The sequence below is a fragment of the Peromyscus maniculatus genome, chromosome 22, assembly GCF_049852395.1.
Source record: "Peromyscus maniculatus bairdii isolate BWxNUB_F1_BW_parent chromosome 22, HU_Pman_BW_mat_3.1, whole genome shotgun sequence".
NCBI classification, from domain to species: Eukaryota; Metazoa; Chordata; class Mammalia; order Rodentia; family Cricetidae; genus Peromyscus; species Peromyscus maniculatus.
This window is the reverse complement of record NC_134873.1, coordinates 17,578,413-17,600,727: the sequence shown is the minus strand read 5'-3', so window position 1 is coordinate 17,600,727 and position 22,315 is coordinate 17,578,413. Positions and strand designations below refer to the sequence as shown.

General features: G+C 48.6%; 1 protein-coding gene across 2 annotated transcripts in view; it reads left to right on the top strand.

Moving 5' to 3' along the window:
- Ift172 (intraflagellar transport 172) overlaps positions 1-22,315 on the top strand; it is a 39,883-nt gene that overhangs the window by 446 nt on the left and 17,122 nt on the right. For both annotated transcript variants that reach the window (XR_006067076.2, XM_006995513.4), the window contains exons 2-18: positions 4,868-5,011; positions 5,204-5,316; positions 5,723-5,762; positions 6,028-6,093; positions 6,269-6,348; positions 6,506-6,593; positions 7,623-7,837; positions 8,935-9,058; positions 9,578-9,673; positions 10,646-10,807; positions 11,153-11,206; positions 11,400-11,503; positions 11,672-11,757; positions 15,617-15,729; positions 16,464-16,631; positions 20,562-20,698; positions 20,930-21,037. Coding sequence is in view for 1 of the 2 variants with exons in the window: in XM_006995513.4 (XP_006995575.1) it covers positions 4,868-5,011; positions 5,204-5,316; positions 5,723-5,762; positions 6,028-6,093; positions 6,269-6,348; positions 6,506-6,593; positions 7,623-7,837; positions 8,935-9,058; positions 9,578-9,673; positions 10,646-10,807; positions 11,153-11,206; positions 11,400-11,503; positions 11,672-11,757; positions 15,617-15,729; positions 16,464-16,631; positions 20,562-20,698; positions 20,930-21,037 (1,898 nt within the window). In the remaining variant the exon portion in view is untranslated. The remainder of the gene's footprint in view (positions 1-4,867; positions 5,012-5,203; positions 5,317-5,722; positions 5,763-6,027; positions 6,094-6,268; positions 6,349-6,505; positions 6,594-7,622; positions 7,838-8,934; positions 9,059-9,577; positions 9,674-10,645; positions 10,808-11,152; positions 11,207-11,399; positions 11,504-11,671; positions 11,758-15,616; positions 15,730-16,463; positions 16,632-20,561; positions 20,699-20,929; positions 21,038-22,315) is intronic.

Sequence of the window (22,315 nt, the reverse complement as noted above, 5' to 3'; positions counted from 1 at the left end):
CAGGCAACGATCCTAAGTCTGCACGGGATGAAGTGAGCGCAAGGCTGAACCTTCGTTTGGATTGTGAAAGTGTATCTCAGATTCAGGAGAGGCTGGGCACTAGGGGAGGAGCCCAGGAACATAAAGGAAGTCCAGGTTTGGCAGTGAAGGGAACCGAGTTCAGGTCTAGCGCTGGTTTGTCCAAATGGTATCCTCTGGCTTTAAGCCTCATCTCACCTGGTCTTTCTATCACTAGCTTCTTCGTTTGGGAAAGAAAAGCCGTCGTGAGAGCAACTCTAAGAGACTTAGGAGAGAGTTAAATGACGTTACACACACACACACACACACACACACACACATGCACACACGCACACGCACGCACATGCACACACACATACACATGCACACACGCACGCGCACACGCACGCACCATTAGCTGGTTTGGTGGCGCTGAAGGCCAGAAATCCCAGCAGCTGGGAAGTGGAGGCAGGAGGATCAGGAGTGCAAGGTCATCCTGGGCAACATAGAGAGTTTAAGGCCAACCTGGGCTGCGTGAGACTCTTTATCTTGAAAAAAGAAAAAAACAATAATTGGGCCAGTGAGATGGCTCAGTGGATAAAGGCACTTACCACTCAGCCTGACTGCCTGAGTTTGATCCCTGAGACCCACACGGTGGAAAGAACCAACTCATGCAAGTCGTCCACTGACAGCCACACATGCACCCCACCACACGCACCCCACCACCACCCACAACAAATAAATGTAAGGAAAAAAAGGTTTTTAACTTTCTCTTTTTTTATTGACTCTTTGTGTCTTTCACATCATGGATCCCGATCACACCCATCTCCTGTCCCCTCACATCCGCCCTCTACCCTGCAACCTAACCCCCCCGCCCAAATAAAACAAGATAAAATGTCAGGTAAAAAAGGAGAAAAAGAAAAAGGAAGAAAGGGAAAATCTTGTCATGGAAGCTGCAGTGTGACACAGTGAGTCACGCAGTAAACCCCTTCGTCCATACATCTTGTCGTACGGGCGTTCATCGCAAAGAATCGTTAGTCTGGTTCGAGGCCCCTGGTCTCTGCTACACTGTCGGCACCAGGTCCTCACTGGGGCTCTTCCTGGGCATCCCCTTGCCGCCCTGTGGGGAGAGATGTAAGGAAAAAGTTTTAGAGAGCATTGTAAACTGAAAAGCTGTGTGGAGACTGATGGACCACAGGGAAAGGCGTCAAAACGGAAAAGACAGGCTAACGCTGCAAAATAAGGCTGGCTGTGGGGGAGATAGCTCTTCATAAGCAGGAGACACTGAGTTCAGATCTCCAGCATCCGCTTGAAGGCCAGGCACACCTGTAATCTCAGTTCCGGGGAGGCAGAGTCAGGTGGGTCCCGAGAGCTCATTGACCAGCCAGCCTAGCCAGATTTATGAGCTCCAGGTTCCGTGAGAGACCCTGTCTCAAAAAATAAGGTGGGGTGCAGTTAAGGAAGACACTTGATCCTGCCCTCTGGCCTCTACGTGCACACACAGACAGGCACATAGAACCCCCAACATCCACACACCTACATACGGAAAGGGTACGCTATTTGCAGAGGATGTTGCGTAGTGGTAGACCATATGCTTGGCATGTGTGAGACCCTGCATTCGTCCCTAGCCCTACGAAAGGAAATCCCTTACCTGATGGTGGTGCCCTTTGCCTGTAATCTCAGAATTTGTGAGGCTGAGGCCAGAAGGAGGCTTGATGTGTACTCAAAGCCAGCCTGACTACATAGCAAGACCGTCTTTTTAAAAACTAAGAATAATGTGAGGCTTTTAGAGTCTCCTTGAGAAGTCAGGTGTGGTCCTGCCTCAACTTGATGTAGTCCACGCTTTGTTGACGCCCATGGGAGGCCTGCCCCTTTCTGAACAGAAACAGGAGCAGAGGATGGGGGGTGGGGGTAGGGAAGTAGGAGGAGGGGATAGGAGAAGGGGGGGTGGGGAAACTGCAGTCAGGATGTAAAGTAAATGAATTTAATTAATAAAAATGTTAAAAAAAAAAAAAAAAAAAAAAAAAAGAATAGCCAGGCATGATGCCTCATGCCTTGAGGCAGGCAGATCTCTGTGAGTTCAATCCCAGTGTGGTCTCACAAATTGAGTTCCAGGAGTACATAGAGAGCCCATGTCTCAAATAATAATAATAATAATAATAATAATAATAATAATAATGATAATGATAATGATAATGACAACAATAAATAAAAGCATATGGTAGAATTAAGTTATTGATACATATACCACAACAGCATAATTAAAGACATTACAGTTATAGCTTTTGGAATCAAGCATACATGGATTCACATATTCCATCTGTCATCAAAAAACTGTATATGTAATTTACTTTTTTAAATTTTCAGTGCCTCAGTTTCCCCATATGTAAAATGGGAATAATAATAGCTTCTACCTCAGAGATATGAGGTCAGGTCCTTACTGGGTAACAAGCACTTATGGCAATGTCTGTCCCACTTCCTGTTCCACTCAGCTGTCAAGACAGACAGGCACTCATTGCAGAGAAAGGAGAATCCATGGATTATGGGACTCGGGGATCTTTGCAGGGTGTGTGGAGAGTAGAAGTCAATTAGAAGGAAGGAGAGTTGTAGGGCATGGAGCCCTGGCTCCGGGGTGGAACAATAAAAAGTTGTACTCCTTGCTCGGTTAACTGGTGCTGTCATCCGTAATTTCAAAATACCCTAATGGAAAAATTGGAACTAGAACCCCTTGGTCCCTAAAAAAAGATGATGTCATGGTGCAGCTGGGCCAGATGCCCAGGATGGACTCAGCCATGAAGGAGGGTGATCGGCCAAAGTTGGTGAAGCGCCTGCACCCCCTTCTAGCCTACGGTCGTGAGCGGTTGGATCATGACCGTGGTGATGGTGCGGCTGGCTGTTTGTCGGGCTGTGGTTTGAGGATTTTGGTGCAGTGACCCCTTCCCCTTCTGGCTCTGGAAGCCTTTGGGTTAGATGTAGGAAGTAGAAGTGTTTTAAGCCAGACCTCCAGTAGCCCCAAATGGTTAATCGAACATTTGGAGCAGGAGCTAAATTTTATCTCAGGAACAAAACCCTTTAGTGGTAGAGCCTTAGAGGACCACAGCTGGTACGTGAGGGACAAGCAGGAAGAATAATTCACTGTGGATGATCACTTATTTTCTTTTTATTTATTTAATTTTTATTTATTTATTTATTTATTTATTTATTTATTTATTTATTTATTTATTTGGTTTTTCGAGACAGGGTTTCTCAGTGTAGTTTTGTGCCTTTCCTGGAACTCACTTTGTAAACCAGGCTGGCCTCGAACTCACAAAGATCTGCCTGCCTCTGCCTCCCGAGTGCTGGGATTAAAGGCGTGCACCACCACCGCCCGGTTCTTGTTTTTACTTTGTTTTTAAGGACAACATCTCATATAGCCCGGCTGGCTTCAAACTTGCTGTGTAGCTGAGGAGGATTTTGAACATCTGATCCTCCTGCCTCTACCTCCCAGGCCTGGGCCGCCATACCTGTCATTCCCACATTCCTTTCATTTCTTTTTTTTTTTTTTTTTTTTTTTTTTTTTTTTTTTTTTTTTTTTTTTTTGGTTTTTCGAGACAGGGTTTCTCTGTGTAGCTTTGCGCCTTTCCTGGGACTCACTTGATAGCCCAGGCTGGCCTCGAACTCACAGAGATCCGCCTGGCTCTGCCTCCCGAGTGCTGGGATTAAAGGCGTGCGCCACCACCGCCCGGCTTCCTTTCATTTCTTAACTTACTCTTCTGAGGTGCCAAGGATCAAACTTGGGGACTCTGAGTGCAAGGCAAACACTCCATCGACTGGGCCGTATCTCAGCTTGTACAGTGGTCACTTTTAACTCGAGACTTTGATAGAGCGGGCAGTTAGCAGGGGGCAGTGACATTGTCTATCCCGAGTCTTCTAATTACGTTACTCCTTGTTTCCACACGTCCGCTGTCTCTCCTACTCCTGCCCAGTAAATCCAGATCATTAGCTCGCCTCCAAAGACCCTTCCTGAGCTAGCCCAGTCTCTGCTTCCTGCCCTACCTCCTCTCTCGTCTGCAAAGCCTCAGCTTCCTTAAATTGCTGGTCCTCGGCCAGAGCTTGACTCCGTTCATGCTACTCATTATATCTGAAGTAATTTACCATTCACTGGCATCCATTCTTCAAAGTTTAATTTTGACCATTTAAGCATAAAATTGTCCCGAGCTTCTCTAAATTATTCCTGCACTCAGGACATATTATTCTTATGGGGCATTTCCAATTTTGTAGCATCCAATTAGGTCCTGGGGCTGGATCTGTGCTTCGTCTTTGTCTCTCTGTCAGCTCCTGGCCAAGTGCCTTTCTGAGTAAAGTGCTTGAAAACGTTAATTGAATGAGTAGCTATAAAGACTAAGCTTTATCAGAATAATTGATTTTTTTTTCCAGTAGCAGCCCTGAAGGATGAGGGAACAAGCAGGCCATTGCTTTTGGAACAGTTGATGCATTATTTATACCATGAGTCTCAACGCACATTAGGGGCTGAGGAGAGGCCTTGGTAGGGACTGTGTTTGTTTGCCTTGAATGAAACCCTGGGTCCTGTCCCCCCAGCATGGCATAAACTAGACGTGATGGTGCATGCGTTGAATCCTAGCACTCAGGAGGTAGAGACAGGAGAATCAGAAGTTCAAGTCATCCATGCCGTAGAGTGAATTTGAAGCCAGTCCAGGCCACACGAGGCTCTGGAAACTACTGTTCTTACAGTTCAAGTGTCCAAGCACTTTGTCGGATTTTGTTTAGTTTTGAGAGAAGCACTGTGACGGTAGATGTAGAGCAAAGCCACGCTAAGACTGAAGAGCCTGGAGATACCAGCACTGTCTACCCTGCTCCTTTGCCTCTGCAGGATGGAGCTGCGAAGGTGACGTGTATGGCCTGGTCCCAGAACAATGCTAAATTTGCTGTCTGCACGGTGGACCGCGTGGTACTGCTGTATGATGAACATGGGGAGCGGAGAGACAAGTTCTCCACGAAGCCAGCCGACATGAAGGTAGAGTGAACTCATGTGTGCTCTAACATGTTATCCTAGGAAACTTGGTAATCTGCCTTCTAGCCGTAGACATGGGAAATGGTCTACGCTTTTCCTCAGTATAAGCCTCCTGGTCTTTTGGCACAGGCATGTGTTTGTTTGTTTGTTTGTTTGTCTTTCATTTATACTCATTATTTTTGTTTTTACCCCTAGTACGGCAGGAAGAGCTACATGGTAAAAGGCATGGCTTTCTCTCCGGATTCCACTAAAATTGCCATAGGACAGACTGACAACATCATCTACGTCTACAAGATTGGAGAAGATTGGTGAGGATGGGTGGGAGGTGGCGTGTGGCCCCCAGAAGAAGAGGTGGGCATGAGAAATGCTGTGCTGGGACAGGGATGGGGCCAGGCGTGAAAAGCAGGAACGCCCTGGAGCCTGATGCTGTGGTGGCCATCCTGTGCCTGCCCGTGTGTCCTGCATTCCCGCCTCGGGAGGGACGAGTGTAAGGCCAGCGGAAGGTCCCCAGAGCCAGTGCAACGCTGTGTCTTTGATGTAGCCCCAGGGCTTCTTGGGCACCCACTCACATCTCCATCAGACCTCCCACAGAGGGACAGGAAGCGCTAGTCGGCCAGGAAGGGTTTCCGGTCTTGCCGCCTTTCATCCCCATCACGTCGGGCAGTTTATCTGCGGACGTGGTTTTCAAGTATGCGTCCTCGTCTTTGTTTACAGGGGTGACAAGAAGGTGATCTGCAACAAGTTCATCCAGACGGTAAAGTTCGCCGATGCGCAAACACCTGCTTATCTGCTTGCAAATGTCACCGGGCTTGCGTCTGCCAGTGTCCAGCCCTGATTTGACCTGCCGAAGGCTGGTGTGGACTGGCTGCTCATTGTCACCTACGGAGGAGCCTTGTCGTGTCCCCTCCTGGCCTGCGCCCCCTGGAGAAGACTGGGGTGGCGGTGTGTGGTGGGTGTCGGGTTGTTGTGCGTGTGCGAATCCACATAGGCGGGGTTACCTTTCGTCCTTTCTCCTATAGAGCGCCGTCACTTGTCTGCAGTGGCCTGCGGAGTACATTATTGTCTTTGGACTGGCCGAAGGCAAGGTAAAGGAGGGGAAGGAACCCCAGAGTAGGTGTGAGGTGGGGACAATGGTCCTGGGGAGGTGGGGGAGAATATGGCTCCTCTTTTCCCCTGGAGCTCAAGTGTGGCCTTCATCTCAGTGCCCGGGCGAAACTGAAAGTAGCCTAGCCAGACTTCTGCATATTCTTGATGTTTCAGGTTCGCTTAGCAAACACTAAAACTAACAAGTCTTCTACCATCTACGGGACAGACTCTTACGTGGTGGCATTGACAACCAAGTGAGTGGAAAAAAATAAGACTGGGAAATGTCGGGGAAAAGCTGCATTTGACAGAAAGGGGACTTTCACGGTGTGTGTGTGTGTGTGTGTGTGTGTGTGTGTGTGTGTGTGTGTGTGTCTCTCCCTCTGTGTCCACCTCTCCGCCTTTGCCCTTCAGTTGCTCTGGGAAAGGGATCCTCTCGGGCCACGCAGACGGCACCATCGTCAGGTATTTCTTCGATGATGAAGGCTCTGGAGAGTCACAGGTATGCACCACGCATACTCTGGGGTGGGGTGGACATTCCAGGGTCCCGTACCCCCACACACACCGGGGTCGGGGGGAGGCTGAGGTATTGGGGGAGGAGGCTGGGAGAGTGCGATCTTGGGGAGAAGCATTTGGGTGCCGCCACAGAGATCTGCGTTCAGGAGGCTAGAGCTCACTATTTATAGGGAGGAGTAGGTGGAAGGGACCTTGAGAGAGGGGGGAGAAAGACTGAGGGGGACAAAAAGTGAAAATGATTTCCACTCATGTAAATAGATACATATACACAAATGTGTGTGTGTATATATATATATATATATGTGTGTTTACGTAACACACATACATCCGAGTGCATGGAGGAAAGAAGTTAACAGGCCAGCGAGCTAGCTCAGCAGGTAAAGGTGCCCCATGCCAAACCTGTCAGGACCCACGCAGTGCAAGGACAGATGTGACTTCTGCAAGTTATCCTGTGCCCTCCAACCCCGTGCACACAAGCACAGATGTGCACACACATGCAGATGCACACACACAAACACATACAAATCAATAAAATATGAAGGAGGTAACTATTTTCTTGGGAAAAGAAAAGATAGACATAAAGAGAAGTGTGGATGTTTTGCTCTGTATAACTCAGTACTATTGAATCGTTTACATTGTGAGTTAACTGTGTAGCTAATTACATTTAGCCCTCCTTGAAGCCATGTGCTCTCTTGGGCCTAGACAGTGTAGGCTACTGTGTGTGGTCTCCCTTTGGGTGGCTTTACCAGTACATACCAGAGATCTCCAACACTCACACCACTGTGAGTACAAGGCCAACAAGTATATACATATGGCACTTGTGTGCTCATGACCTGAAGGATAATTTGTGAAGTCTTCAGAATTAGCGTGTGTTGGTCGGTGTGGGGAAATGTTGGCAGGAAGATTTTTTTTTTTCTCTGCAGGGTGGGATGGTCAAGAGTGTGTGGATCAGCTGCCAAGCTGAGGCATTTCTAGGGTGGCATCCACCAAGTACAATTGAAACGTTCTGTCTCAGGGGAAGCTGGTTAGCCATCCATGCCCACCCTATGCCTTGGCCTGGGCAACCAACAGCATCGTGGCTGCGGGCTGTGATCGGAGGATCGTGGCCTACGGGAAGGAAGGCCACGTGCTGCAGACTTTCGACTACAGCCGTGACCCTCAGGAGCGGGAATTCACCACAGCCGCAGCAAGTCCTGGAGGCCAGTCTGTCGTGCTGGGCAGTTATGACAGGTAGGTCCCCCGGCCAGCTGTGCCGTCTTTCTCTGCGGACTCTCAGTGCTGGCCGAGTTGTCCTGAACTACAGCAGGAGCGTGGACAGGAGCCACGTCTGTTGAAAGGGACTCTCAGCTTGTCGTCCGCTGGCATGCTGGCGGCTTCAGAATGCACTGTGCTGCTGCAGCCTGGGACTCCACAGCAGAATCCATCACGTCCCCCGCGTCCCCACTTCAGACTGGAGTTCACCCCGCTGTGTCATAGGTGTTGCTTCTGTTTTGAGGGGTTCTTGGGAAGAACTCTGCGTAGCCATCTTTTTCTCTCGGGTGCCTGTGTTGGCCTCTGGCATGTGACGTGTTAGCCACTGTTTGGTGAATGAATAAAGAACGAAACACCAGCTAAGCAGCTGGGGTCAGGTCCCCTCTTCTCTGTCTGTCTGTCTGTCTTTATGGCCTTTCAGTCCCGTGTGTCTCCTTACGTGCCTCTCTCCTTCAGCTGCTACCCTTCGTTTTTCCCTCTTCCCTTTCCTGGCAGTCTGTTTGTCTCCCCTGTCCTGCTGTCCTGCCTTCTCTTCTTCCGGCCTTTGGTGTTGTCTTTGATTTTTGAGACGGGGTCTCATTCTGTGGCCCGTCTAGCCTGGAACTCACTCGGTAGACCAGGCTGGCCTCAAATTTGCAGTGATGCTCCTGCCTCTGCCTCCCAAGTTTACAGGTGTGCCCCACCACACCTGGCACCCATCTTTTTTTTTTTTTTAATTAATTAATTTATTTATTATGCATACAGTGTTCTTGCCTGCATGTATGCCTACAGGCCAGAAGAGGGCACCAGATTTCATTACAGATGGTTGTAAACCATTAGGTGGTTGCTGGGAATTGAACTCAGGACCTCTGCAAGAACAGCCAGTGCTCTTAAGCTCTGAGCCAGCTCTCCAGCCCTGCCCCCATCTTCATGCCCTGTCTCCCTTTGCCCTGACTTCCTCAGCTCCCTCTGCACCGTTTTTTACCCTCCCTGCTGGGCTGCCTTGCCGACCCCTTCTTTTGCGTCTGTTTTCCTTTCTTACGGAGTGAGATGGTTCCCTTTCATTACTAGCTCATTTTCACTCTTTACCTTTCCAGACTCCGGGTGTTCAACTGGAGTCCTCGAAGAAGCATCTGGGAAGAGGCCAAGCCCAAGGAGATTGCCAACTTATACACCGTCACTGCCTTGGCCTGGAAACGGGACGGCTCACGACTCTGTGCGGTGAGTTATTCTTGCTCCTTTCTGTATTGGTGATTGTCTCCACACTAGACAAAAATGCTCCCTGTGCCAAAGCACCACTGTGACACCAGAGATGCTCCAGCTGCCTTGTGACTTCAGCCCAAAAATCTGCTGTTAAAGGCAGGAAAGGGAAACTTACACTTTCCTGGAGACCCCAAGGGGCACACTTGTCCAGGGGACCCTGATTTCTCCCTCATTATCCAATCCACATGCGATGCCTGTAAGTCCTCTTCGGATAGGTCCACAGCCTGGCCACTCTGGTGCTGGCCGCTCGTCTCTAGACAGTGACCCCGAGGACTGAGGTCCTGAGGGTGTATCTAGACACCGTCCCCGAGGACTGAGGTCCTGTGGGTGTATCTAGACACCGTCCCCGAGGACTGAGGTCCTGTGGGTGTATCTAGACACCGTCCCTGAGGACTGAGGTCCTGAGGGTGTATCTAGACACTGTCCCGTGCCAGCACACCCATGCGTAGCCTTCCACGCTGTCCCTTCCTCTCTCAGGGCACACTCTGTGGCGGGGTGGAGCAGTTTGACTGTTGCCTGCGAAGGAGCATTTACAAGAACAAGTTCGAGCTGACGTATGTGGGACCCAGCCAGGTGAGCAGCCGATGGCCCATCATGCTGAGATCGCCCAGGGCTGAGATCGCCCATGGCTCATCTGTCCTCGCGACATTTCCCCACCTGCTGGCCACAGCCACAGTCACATTTAACCTTCATCGTTCTGGCAGAGATGGCATGGGGACAGAATGTGTCAGGGCGACTTCCTGGCAACTCCCCTGCTGTAGAGCTGTTCTGGCCTGTTGTAAGGAAAGGCTTAAGCACCAGGCTCAAGAGTGCAGGGACTGGCACCTTTATCTTCCTGGTGTAAAGCAGTCTCCCCAGCGCTGCCCACTAGAGGAGTCGATGAACAGGATCACGAGCTGCCATAAAGCTCAGGACTCTCGTCTTAGAGACACACTTTCACTCTCCCTGTGTCCTTCCCTGCATTTATTATTGGTTTGTTCCTTTACTTTTCCATTCTCTCCAGAAACATTTATCCTTTCCCTGCTGTTGTTAGTGCTGCTAAGGACTGAGAATGCAAAGGTGATTTATCTGGAAGACACTGTACCAGGGCCAGAGATGTGGCTCTTACTGTTCTTGCAGAGGACGTGAGTTCAGTCCCCAGCACCCATGTTAAGTGGTTCACAACAATCACTTGTAACTTCAGCCCTAGGGGATCCAACACCCTCTCTGCACTCACCTTTGTACACACATAATTAAAAATCTTAGAAAGAAAGAAAGAAAGAAAGAAAGAAAGAAAGAAAGAAAGAAAGAAAGAAAGAAAGAAAGAAAGAAAGAAAAAAAGATATTGTGGCCTGGCATGTGGCCAGTGGGTTTGAGGCCAGCCTGGACTACATAGCAAGTTCCAGGCCAACCAGGGCTACATGTCTCAATAAATAAATAAATAAATAAATAAATAAGTAAGTAAGTAAGTAAGTAAATAATTAATAAATAAATAAATAATAAATTCAGAAGTAGAAGAGGAAGAAGAAGAAAGAAAAATCTAATCTCGGCCTTGTCCCTTCCCAGGTGATAGTGAAGAACCTATCTTCAGGGACCAGGGTGGTGCTCAAGTCCCACTACGGCTATGAGGTGGAGGAGGTGAAGATCCTGGGAAAGGAGCGGTACTTGGTAGCTCACACGTCAGACACGCTGCTGCTCGGAGACTTGAACACTAACCGCCTCAGCGAGGTAGGAACCGAGAATGGCGAGGTGGGTAATGGGATGCCTTGGCTTGCTAATTCTAGAGACACAGGGCCCCAAGAAGTAGGATCCCCAAAGGAGACCATTCTGATGCTGGTGACCTCGTTTCAATAGTGAGAGGTGTGGAATCCTGGCGTATAAGTTTCCGTAGTTAGACTGTGTTTTGCCGCCATCTCTCAGAATTGTGGGGACCAGGGCAAGAATCTGATGAGCACATCTTTTGTGTAATGTCAAAGCCTCCGGGCACGCCGTCCCTTCCTCCCCACTGACATCCTTCCAGCCTTGTCCTGGGTCGTTGTCCACACTGTCTCTGACGTTTTCTCCTCTCTGCAGATAGCCTGGCAGGGGTCTGGTGGCAATGAGAAATACTTCTTTGAAAATGAGAATGTGAGTAGAGCTCGATTCCCCGGCACCATTTCATGAGCCCATTCCAGCTCCTAGTCAGAGGGGTGAGCGGCAGGGGATGGGGAGGCTGCAGGCAAAGGGCGGGGACCAAGCAGGCGGAGGTGAGAGAAGCCGCCCTGACCCACAGCATCCCTTCCACCATTTTTCTCCACGCCTCCTTTCTCTTCCTCCCCAGGTGTGCATGATCTTCAATGCTGGCGAGCTGACCCTGGTAGAATACGGGAGTAATGACTCCTTGGGTTCTGTACGCACTGAATTCATGAACCCTCACCTCATCAGGTAACCTCACAGGGGTCTCTGAACCCTTGAAATCCAGAAGGATTCCTTTTGAGCTTCTGAACTGTGTGCCCCCAGATCAGTCTAAAAATGTCATCCCACGTGGTACTTCAGAACCATCAAGAAGACCCCAGGCTGAGCCAATTTTACCTCACCTTGTTCTTGTCGCAGCGTCCGTATCAACGAGAGGTGCCAGCGAGGAATGGAAGATAATAAGAAATTGGCTTATCTTGTTGATATTAAGACTATTGCTATAGGTAAGATGCTCTTATCACTTTACTATGGAAACAGATACCTGTATTGCACTTCGGTATCATGGGATCACAGTCACTGACAAGTCCAGGAGTCTGAAAGGTACCAGGTGAACACATAACCTCATTTTTACAGCCGTTATAGGAAATATTTGATTCCCTGTGGGTATGCCGTTGTGTAAGTATCTAGCTATGGATATATAAATGCACAGGCCTATCAGATAGGCCTGTATATTTAATTTCCATCTTCTCTAGTAATATATCTTAGGGTCAGCAAGTTGTGAACAGTAGAGAAGAATTAACAGCAAATTTAGGAAATTTCCTGTTTAGATGCCATCAAATCATAGACTCTTTAGAACTGGGAGGGCTCTATTTTTTTTTTATGTTTATGTCCTTTATTATTAGTAACTAGTCACAATAGAAACTTAATTTGCACTTCATAAGTGTTTCATTTATAAATATTAACTTTGTAATTTGTATCACCAAATGTTACAAGCATGGAAGAAAGGATGGAGAACAGCATAGCATCCTCCAGAAAGTGTAGAGACGAGCGTGCATATACATATACTTTCCTCCAGAAAGTGTAGAGACGAGCGTGCACAGGTGTGTGAATAGCTGTGTGAATGGGACTCTGGCGCCAGCTACCCAGGCTGTACTTGCTACAGTGTGAGCTTACCGAAGTTAGTCTTTCTTAGTTTCTTCACCCACGGAGAGGGAGCGAAGACAGCGCCTGCGTCAGAGGGGAGCACTTAGACCCCTGCCTGCCACACAGTCATTTAATAAACGAGCTGCTGATCGTCATGGCATATCGTTAATCCGTGATTACCCATGCCTAGTTCTGTTGAATGCTAACATATTGTTGCATTTACATTGAGTCTTTTCCCTCATCTCTTACTCATGGGCATTTAGAGTGTTAATTTTTTTTTTCTTTTTGGTTGTTTTGTTTTATTTTTTCGAGACAGGGTTTCTCTATGTAGCCCTGGCTGTCCTGGAACTCACTCTGTAGACTAGGCTGCCTTTGAACTCAGAGATCCACTTCCCTCTGCTTCCCAAGTGCTGGGACAAAAGGTTTGTGCTACCACACCCTGCTGAGTGTTAATTTTTTTTAAGGTTTATCTATTTTATGTGTATGGATATTTTGCCTGCATGCATGTCTGTGCACCATGTACATGCCTTATGCCTTTGGAGGTTAAAAGAGGGCATTGGGATCCCTTGACTTATAGACGAGTGTGAGCTGCCATGTGGGTGCTGGGAATTGAACCTGGGCCCTCTGGAAGAGCAGCCAGTACTTTTAACCACTGAGCCATCTCTCTAACTCCTAGTTGTTTGGGGGTTTTCGTTGTTTGTTTTGTTTTTTAATCACAGCAATGCTGCTTGCTGAGGTCTATGCTTAGGGTAGAATTGCTGAATCACAGAGGGGCTGTGTCCTCAACCTCACTAAGTGTTTCCCATGGCTCTCCAGAGAGGTTCATCAACCTCAGTTCCTCTCCCAGTTAGAATTCCTCTTCTTCCACATCCTCTCCAGGACCTGAAATGCCTGGTGTGTGTGAAATGCTATGGCATTTATTATTAATGACTTGGATTTCTCCTTCTGTGACCTGCCTGTTCTTATCCCATATGCATTGTGAAAGCCAAGTGTTTTGTTGAAGATGGAAAATTTTTACGTATGTATGTAGCCTCTGATGGGTACTTACATTGTAGATTTTTTTTCCCTCAGTCTGTGTGGCTTGACTTTTCTCTCTCTTAGGTGTCTTTAGTATTGAGACATTTAAAGAATGGACTATACTTATTTATGTCATGGAACTGGTTTGGGGACATGCATGCCATGGTACTCAAGTGGGAGTCAAAAGACAACCTGAGGTGCAATGGGTCCTTCCCTTCCACCATGTGGCTCTGAGGGATCAAACTCAGGCCCTGCAGCAAGCGCTTTAAAAATTAATTTAGGGGCTAATGAGATGACTTAGCATCTAAAGGTACTTGCCACCAAGCCTGATGACTTGACGTCAGTTCCTTCAATAGGGAACTGACTCCTGTAAGTTGTCTTCTGACGTCCACATGTGCTCCTTGCAAAATAAAAACAAATAAATAAAAATGCAACTAATAGATTTTTAGTTTAAAAAAAATTAGGGTAGCTGGGCATTGGTGGTGCACGCCTTTAATCCCAGCACTCGGGATGCAGAGCCAGGCGGATCTCTGTGAGTTCGAGGCCAGCCTGGGCTACCAAGTGAGTTCCAGGAAAGGCGCAAAGCTACACAGAGAAACCCTGTCTCGAAAAACCAAAAAAAAAAAAAAATTAGGGTAGAGCTTGGTGGTAGACTGTATGGCAGGCCTGCGTTCAATCACCAGATCTACCAAAATAATAGTAAGAATAATTGCTGATTTTTGAGGTCTCATCTAACAACTTTTTCCCTTCCTCCCTCCTGTATTTTAACATTCTTAAATTTTGCTTTCCACCTGGAATTTATTTTTGTGTGTGGTGTGGGTAGGGTTTTTAACTTTGTTTTCTCCATCTGTTTAGCCGTTCACTGAAAGCCCACTAATTTGTTAGGCCATCCTGTCATAAACCAAGCTCTCCTACACATATGGGCCTCTTCTTAAGATAGTTTCATGTTTCATGAATATTACATTTCACGCTGAGCTCAGAAATGCAGGTATCTGCAGTGGGAATGATATGTAGGCCAAGAGGCCTAAGCTTCCGGTGGCCATGGTAAATAAACTGTGAGACTTCCGACAAGTCCATTCCCTCCTCAGGGGTCATTTTCAGTATATGTAAAATGACATAGTTCTTCAATTTTCTGAGTCACCAGTCCTTTTTACTGTAATGAAAAGTATAGACATTTTCCAGAAAAAAAAATGCATGTACATCAAATTTTGCATACATTTCAGTGTTCCCAGGAATCCTTGTAGCTCAAACATGGCTTGCTCTGGATTGGTTTTGGTTCCTGTTTTCTTTTTAGGTGTTTGGAAGCAGGGTCCCAAGTTGCCCAGATTGGCTTTACCCTTGAGTACTGGGGTTATAGATAGGCGTCACCATGCCTGCTATCATGATTAACATGTCTCCAAGTTACCAGCCTGTGTACCGGCTGGTCTCCGGTGGGCCATCTTCCTGACCCAGCCTTTCCGAACTGTGCTCGAACTCTGGGCGTGAGCCACTCGGCTGCACTGAGCCTGGCTTTCCTCGAGGCTCCCTTCTGCTGTTCACTCTGAACCCGCTGGTGCCGTCTCGGCTTGTGCCCTCCATTGCTCAGGGGACCCCTTGGAGCCAGTATGACATCACCAAGGTCACTTCATTTATCAGCTTTCTCTGGTACCCAGTGACACACTCACCCTTTCTCACTTGTTTTTTTCAAGACAGGGTCAAACTAGGTAGCAGGAGCTGGCCGACATAGAGGGGCCTGGCCGCCAGCTCCCTCTTTCGGCCTCTGATTTCTGAGGGCTGGGGTTATTGCAATGTACCACCATGTCTCCATGAGAACTTTTAGTTGCCTACAAAGTCAAGGTAAACCGTCTATAATTCTAGACAATGTCTAGTTCCTTGACAGGGTTTCTCTGTGTAGCCTTAGCTGTTCTTGGCTGTCCTGGAACTCTCTCTATAGACCAGGCTGGCCTCGAACTCACAGAGATCCACCTGCCTCTGCCTTCTGAGTGCTGGGATTAAAGGCGTGCACCACCATGCTTGGCGAAACCCAGTTTTTTAAGCATCCTAGAAATATTGTGCAGTATTTATCATTTGCAGTCCCCACTGGTACCCCTGGACTGATAAAATGTTCTTAAAGCCCAACGTGATTGTAAGGCCAGCATTCTCCAGACAGCTGCAGCCCTGGACATGGCTGGGGTCCCCCTAATCCTCCTGTCTCCTGTGCAGTGGATCTGATTGGCGGCTACAACATTGGTACGATCAATCACGAGAGCCGTGTGGATTGGCTGGAACTTAACGAGACTGGACACAAGCTTCTCTTCAGGGACCGCAAACTTCGTGTGAGAGGGGTTTCCTTAGGCCTGGGCTGGTCCACAAAGGGCATGAAAGAAACTGTTGCCAGGGACTGTGGGGGCCATGCGGGGCATAAGTCCCATGTGCCATCAGCATAGCAGAAGGGACAGAGAATCGTCTGTACCCTGTCACAGCCTGTCCTAGGTACCCTGAAGGAGATTGTCTTCTGATGGGGACAGAGTCAGGAAGGGCTTTCCAGGGGTGGTTCCTCTGACTGTGCACCAGTCTGTCCTGGTGAAGCTGCTGCCCCCTCCTCAGGTCTGGCTGGCCTCTGCCCAGTCCCACTCCACCAGTGCGCCTCAGCCACACTTAGCTGAAGGTGTGGAGGCTGGCTTGAGAAGTCCCTCCTTGTACCTCCGTATTCTCTTCTCAATATGGCCTCACCAGAGTTCAGCCTCTCGTGTGATTGGTCGTTTCGGTGAGAGCCACACTGCAGACCGTCGGCTCATTTAGTTTTATTTGGGAGCCTTGCCTGTTAATCTGGCCCAGGGTTACTCTAAGAACCAAAGTCCGACCTTCACCTAATCACACCTTGAATGTAGGTGTTAGCTTGTTTGGTCATCTCATACTTGACCAGAGTCAGGAGATACCAACTTAGCATCAACTCCAGGGGCTGGCAACTCAGTACATCACTGACTGGTGGTCGTGTACCACGGGGAAATGGGCAGAATCGGATGACATCACCACACGGCCTCCTAACTGTGCTGTCTCCCTCCTCCAGCTGCATCTATATGATATTGAAAGCTGCTCTAAGACAATGATCCTCAACTTCTGCTCCTACGTGCAGTGGGTTCCCGGGAGTGATGTGCTGGTAGCTCAGAACCGCAACAGCTTGTGCGTATGGTACAACATTGAGGCACCTGAGAGAGTCACCATGTCCTCCATCAGGGTATGTTGACACCAGCAGACCCCAGACGTGTTCATCTAGTTAGTTAGAGCCCCGAGGAGAAGTCTATGAAGGCTGCTTGATTTTCTCCACCCACCCCCCATAATCTCCCTGATGAAACCGGCAAGCAGAGCTTTCAATCGCTCCCCATACTGGCTCCAGATTGTCCTTGCCTGGGTTTCCTGACCTTGTATTACATTCCTGGAGATGAGCCCACCTGGGTTCCTGTGGCCCTGGGACTGTGTGGAGTCTCCAAAGGGAGTTCTTCCTAGTCTAGAAGAGAGACCCCAGTGGGAGGGATGGTTCCATGCCATCGTCCTTGTGCTGGCTCGCTGCTATAGGCCATTCAGAATCTCTCCTTTCACACACACACACACACACACACACACACACACACACACACACACACCATCCAAAATCTGTTTGAGATATCCTGGAACCCTTAACAGGCACTTGAAGGCTCAAGTTAGCCAGCATGTAACCTTCTCTCCCCAACAAATAATATAAGGACCTTGAAAGTCTTTGACTCTGATTACCTCCCTTTTTCTTTAGTGGTCCAGTATTTTAATTCTACCTTTAGATTTTTTTATTTTATTTATTTATTTATTTATTTAGGCTTTTCGAGACAAGGTTTCTCTGTGTAGCTTTGGAGCCTGTACTGGATCTCACTCTGTAGACCAGGCTGGCCTTGAACTCACAGAGATCCGCCTGGCTCTGCCTCCCGAGTGCCGGGATTAAAGGTGAGCGCCGCCGCCGCCGCCGCCGCCGCCGCCGCCGCCGCTGCCACCACCACCGCCGCCGCCGCCGCCGCCGCCGCCACCACCACCCAGCTACCTTTAGATTTTTTTTTTTTAAGATTTATTCTTTTTATTATTATTATTTTTTTTTTTTTTTGGTTTTTTCGAGACAGGGTTTCTCTGTGTAGCTTTGCGCCTTTCCTGGAACTCACTTGGTAGCCCGGGCTGGCCTCGAACTCACAGAGATCCACCTGCCTCTGCCTCCCGAGTGCTGGGATTAAAGGCGTATGCCACCACCTCCTGGTTTATTCTTTTTTTTAAGATTTATTTATTTATTATGTATAGTGTTCTGCTTGCATGCATCCCTTCAGGCCAGAAGAGGGCACCAGATCTCATTACAGATGGTTGTGAGCCACCATGTGGTTGCTGGGAATTGAACTCAGGACCTCTGGAAGAACAGCCAGTGCTCTTAACCTCTGAGCCATCTCTCCAGCCCTACCTTTAGATTTTTAAATTACATTTGTTTATTTTATGTGTGTGTATATGCACATATTCACAAATACCATGGCATATATGTGGAGGTCAGGGAACAACTTGTGGGGGTCGGCTCTCTCCTTCACCATGCGGGTCCTGGGATTGAATACAGGCCAGTGAGCGCCTCTGCCTGTCGAACCTTCTCTCTAGCCCTTAGTTCTGATCTTCACTATTGCTGCTGTGCTGTGCTGGGATCAAACCCAGCACACTCCAGGCACGCTATACCAGTATTTACCACTGCACTGTAAATAAACTACATGCACTGGGTTTCCAGGGTTAGACCTTTAGTTTTGATGGGTTTTTTGGTTTGGGTTTTTTTGTTTGTTTGGTTGGTTTTTGGTTTTTGGTTTTGGGTGGTTCTCTTTTAGAAAATATTTATTTTATGTTATGTGTATGTTTGTTTTGCCTACATTTATCTGTGCACCACATGCAAGCCTGGTGCCTGTGGAGACTGGAAGAAAGTGTCAGGTTCCCTGGAACTAGAGTTACAGATAGTTATAAGCTGCCACATTGGTGCTGGGAGCCAAACCCAAGTCCTCGGTAAGAGCTAACCACTGAGCCATCTCTCCAACTTGAAAGTCATGCTAGTCTTGAACTTTCTATAGTCCTGCCTTTACCTCCTAAGTGCCTGAGGGCTGGCAGTGCAGACCTGTGCCACCATGCCTGGCTAGAAAAGGTTTTTTTTCCTCCCAAAATAGTCACCATTCATTTTCATTTTCTCATTCTTTCTCTCCCTCCTCCCTGAATGACCTGGAACTTGTAATATAGCCCAGGCTGTCCTTGAATTTATGCTTTTGCCTCTGCCTCCCTGAGTGCTGGTACACAAGCATGGGCCACCACACATGGCTCATGACATCATCATCTCATGGCAGAGTTTAGACTTGCCACCAGCATATTTCTCTCGTTCTCTGCCTGCAATGTTGGTCTCCCTTCAGGAATCACTTTTCTTCCTGGAGAATATCATTCAGAAATTCCTGCTGTGAAAGTCCTTTAGTGGAAGATTATAATCTCTCAGTTTTTGATGATCTGAAAGTGGTTTTGTTTAGCTTTTGTTCCAAAAAACACTTTTGGACTCAGTACCTGACTGACTGCTAACTCTTCTTAGCTTTTTGTAACATGTAATCCCAATAACTAACTTGCCTGTTGTGAGCACCTGAGTGCAGTGCCTGCTGAGGCCAGAAGAGGGCACCAGATCCCCGGAGCTGGAGTTACAGGCTCTTTGAGCTGCTAATGCGGGTGCTGGGAGCCAAGCTCAGGTCCTCTGCCAGAGCCGTCTGCTGTAGCCCTTTGTTTCTAAAACCTGCTTTTCTTAGATGTTGTGACACTTGACTACTAATTTTTCTATGTAGTATTTTTCTTCCTTGTGATGGGGTCTTGCTATGTAGCACAGACTGGCCTCAAATTCCTGGGCTCAGTCCTCCTGCCCTCGCCTCCCGAGAGACAGGGGCTGTGGGCACAGGCCAGCTCATCAGGTTAGGGGTGTGAGGTTTGGTTTGTTCCAGGGGATGGCTAGCAATTGAGCCTATGCATTAGAAGTCAGTTCTCTAGTACTGAGCGGTACCCCAGCCTTTATATATGGATTGAAATGTTATTCCGTTCAGCATATGTTGTGTTTCCTGTAATTGCGAACACGCTTATCTTCCTCAGTCTTGGGAACTTCTCAGCCACTCTCTCAGAACACGGTTGCCCTTCTCCCAGGAATTCTAACTAAGCATATGCTACATGTCTTGTTCTGTCTCGTTTGCCTTTTCAGCTTCTTCTCTGTTCCTCCCTCTTGCCCCCTGAACATTCTGGATAACATCTTCAGATTTCTCCCTCCCCTCATCGGTCCGCTCTTCCCTCTCTGCTACTTAAGCCACCACTGGGGTTTTTACCTCAGAGTTAAATTTGGGCAGGGACCTTGTCCGGGTTCAGTGTCACATGTAATTTCATTACAGTGCATTATCTATAACTGCTATTTTTAGAGATCTAAACTTGTCGGGTGGCGGTGGCGCACGCCTTTAATCCCAGCACTTGGGAGGCAGAGTCAGGTGAATCTCTGTGAGTTCAAGGCCAGCCTGGTCTACAGAGTGAGTTCCAGGACAGCTAGGGCTACAGAGAGACCCTGTCTCAAAAAACAAAAAAAAAAAAAAAAAAAGGGGGGGGGGGAGGCCTGATGGTACACACTTAAATCCCAGAGCTGGAGAGGTAGAGACAGGCAGACCCCAGGGCCCAGCCCAGCTTACTTGGTAAATCCCAGGGCCAAGCTGAGATCCTGGCTCATGAAAGAAGAGGTGGACACCTGAGCTTGTCTTCTGGCCTTCTTGCGTGTTACAGGCACAATCAAGTGTCTACATGCAGACACACAAGTACAGACATTACAGGTACACACACACACACACACACACACACACACACACACACACACATCTTAGTCTGTAGTACTGCTGAAGAACTGGATGCCACTCTTTATTGGTATCCCTCCAGGCATTGGAGCTGACCTCTGTTAACTTTATTGCCACAGCTCGGGCATTTTTATCAGCCTGAGAGAAACAGCGATAAGAAACAAGGCCACTGTAATTCCCTGGGTGTGAACCCTGGGTTAGGTGGGAGCCGGCCGGCTCTGCAGCTGGATGGGCGGAAGCGCTGACCTGGCACTGGGCGGTGGGGGGGGCCTGTGCAGGGTGATGTTGTAGGCCTGGAGCGAGGCGGAGGGAAGACAGAGGTGATGGTGACCGAAGGTGTGACCACTGTTGCCTACACCCTGGACGAGGGCCTTATTGAGTTTGGAACAGCCATCGACGACGGCAACTACACCCGGTGAGAGGCTGCTCACAACCAGTGTGGCGGTGAGCAGTGTGGGTCCAGGGACACCTGCCGTGACCCCCTAGCTGCCATAGCTCTGAGGGGCCCTGCAGTTGTGGGAGGAGCCTAGACAAAATGGGCAAATACTTCTGGCCTTTCTCCTCCCTCCTCCCGCCCCAGCTCCAGTGTTCCTCGGCTTCTCCAGACCCGGCTTCACTCCTGTGTTCTGCTTCCCTCCCTCTCCAGGGCGACCGCCTTCTTGGAGACCCTGGAGATGACCCCAGAAACAGAGGCAATGTGGAAAACCTTGAGCAAACTGGCCCTGGAGGCCAGGCAGCTCCACACTGCCGAGAGGTGAGAGCCATGGGGAACTGAGATGCCGGCAACTAGGAGGCCCGTGAGTGGTCACCTCTGGGCTGCTCCTGTCCTGTGTGGAGGCACTGCTTCTACACACACACACACACACACACACACACACACACACACACACACACACCGCCAACAGTATGAGCCCTCCCTGGTGCACTTACTCCAAACCCCCTCCCATCCTAAATTTGAGGAATCATCTTTTAAAAAATAGTTTTCAGTTTTGTGTCTGAGAATGTCAGTGGGTGGGTATGTGCGCAGGTCCTGCCCAGGTCAGAAGAGAGCGTCCAGCCCCCTGGAGCTGGAGTTTCAGGCAGTTGGGAACCACCGTGCTGGAGGTCCCGGGACTCAAACTCCAGTTTCTACAAGAGCAGTGCACACTCCTAACTGCAGAGCCGTCCCTCTGGCTCCGAATATGCCCCAATATTCTTGCTCCCCCTTCTTTGTAAGCTTCTCCCTCAAGAGTTTGTTTCTTATTTGCACTGTTGCTGTTTACATATTTGCTTTCTTCTGTTTTATGATGTGGAGAAGAAAGAACCCAGCCAGGACTATATGCTTACCAGACAAGCACTCCGCCACGGAGCAGCGTTCCCAGCCCAAGAGATTTTCTTCAAGTTTTTCATTTTTTAAGACTTAGTTATTTTTAACTGGGTGTGTATTAGTCACTTTACTATTATTGTGATAAGACACCATAACCAAGGCAGCCTATAAAAGAAAGCACAGAATGGGCTTACAGGTCCATGGGGTGAGAGTCTATGATGGTGTAGGGAAAGCATAGTGTCTGGACAGCTGAGAGTCGTGTCTTGGAACCAGCCAACAGGCAGCACTGGAGACGGCAGCAAGCTTTTGAAACTTCAGAGCCCACCCCTAGTGGCACACCTACTCCTTGTTAGGCCACACCTCCTGATCCTTCCCAAACAGTTCCACCAACTGGGGACCAAGCCTTCAAACATCTGAGCCTGCGGGAGGCGTTCTCATCCAGACCACCACAATGTGTATGTGTGTGTGTGTCTGTGTGTGGGTATGTCCACATAAGTGTGGTTCCTGCAGAGGCCAGAGGTGTAGCTAGAGCTCCAGGCAGTCGTGAGTCTCCTTATATAGGTACTGGGAACTGAACTCAGGTCCTCTGTAAGAGCAGTACACACTCTTAACCACCAAGCCTTCTCTCCAGCTTGCCCAGGAGTTTTTAATATGCCTTCTCTGTCTGTCCTGGGTGTGGTACAGAGGTAACAGACAGAGTTGGGACCTCAGATTCCTTGAGTTCAA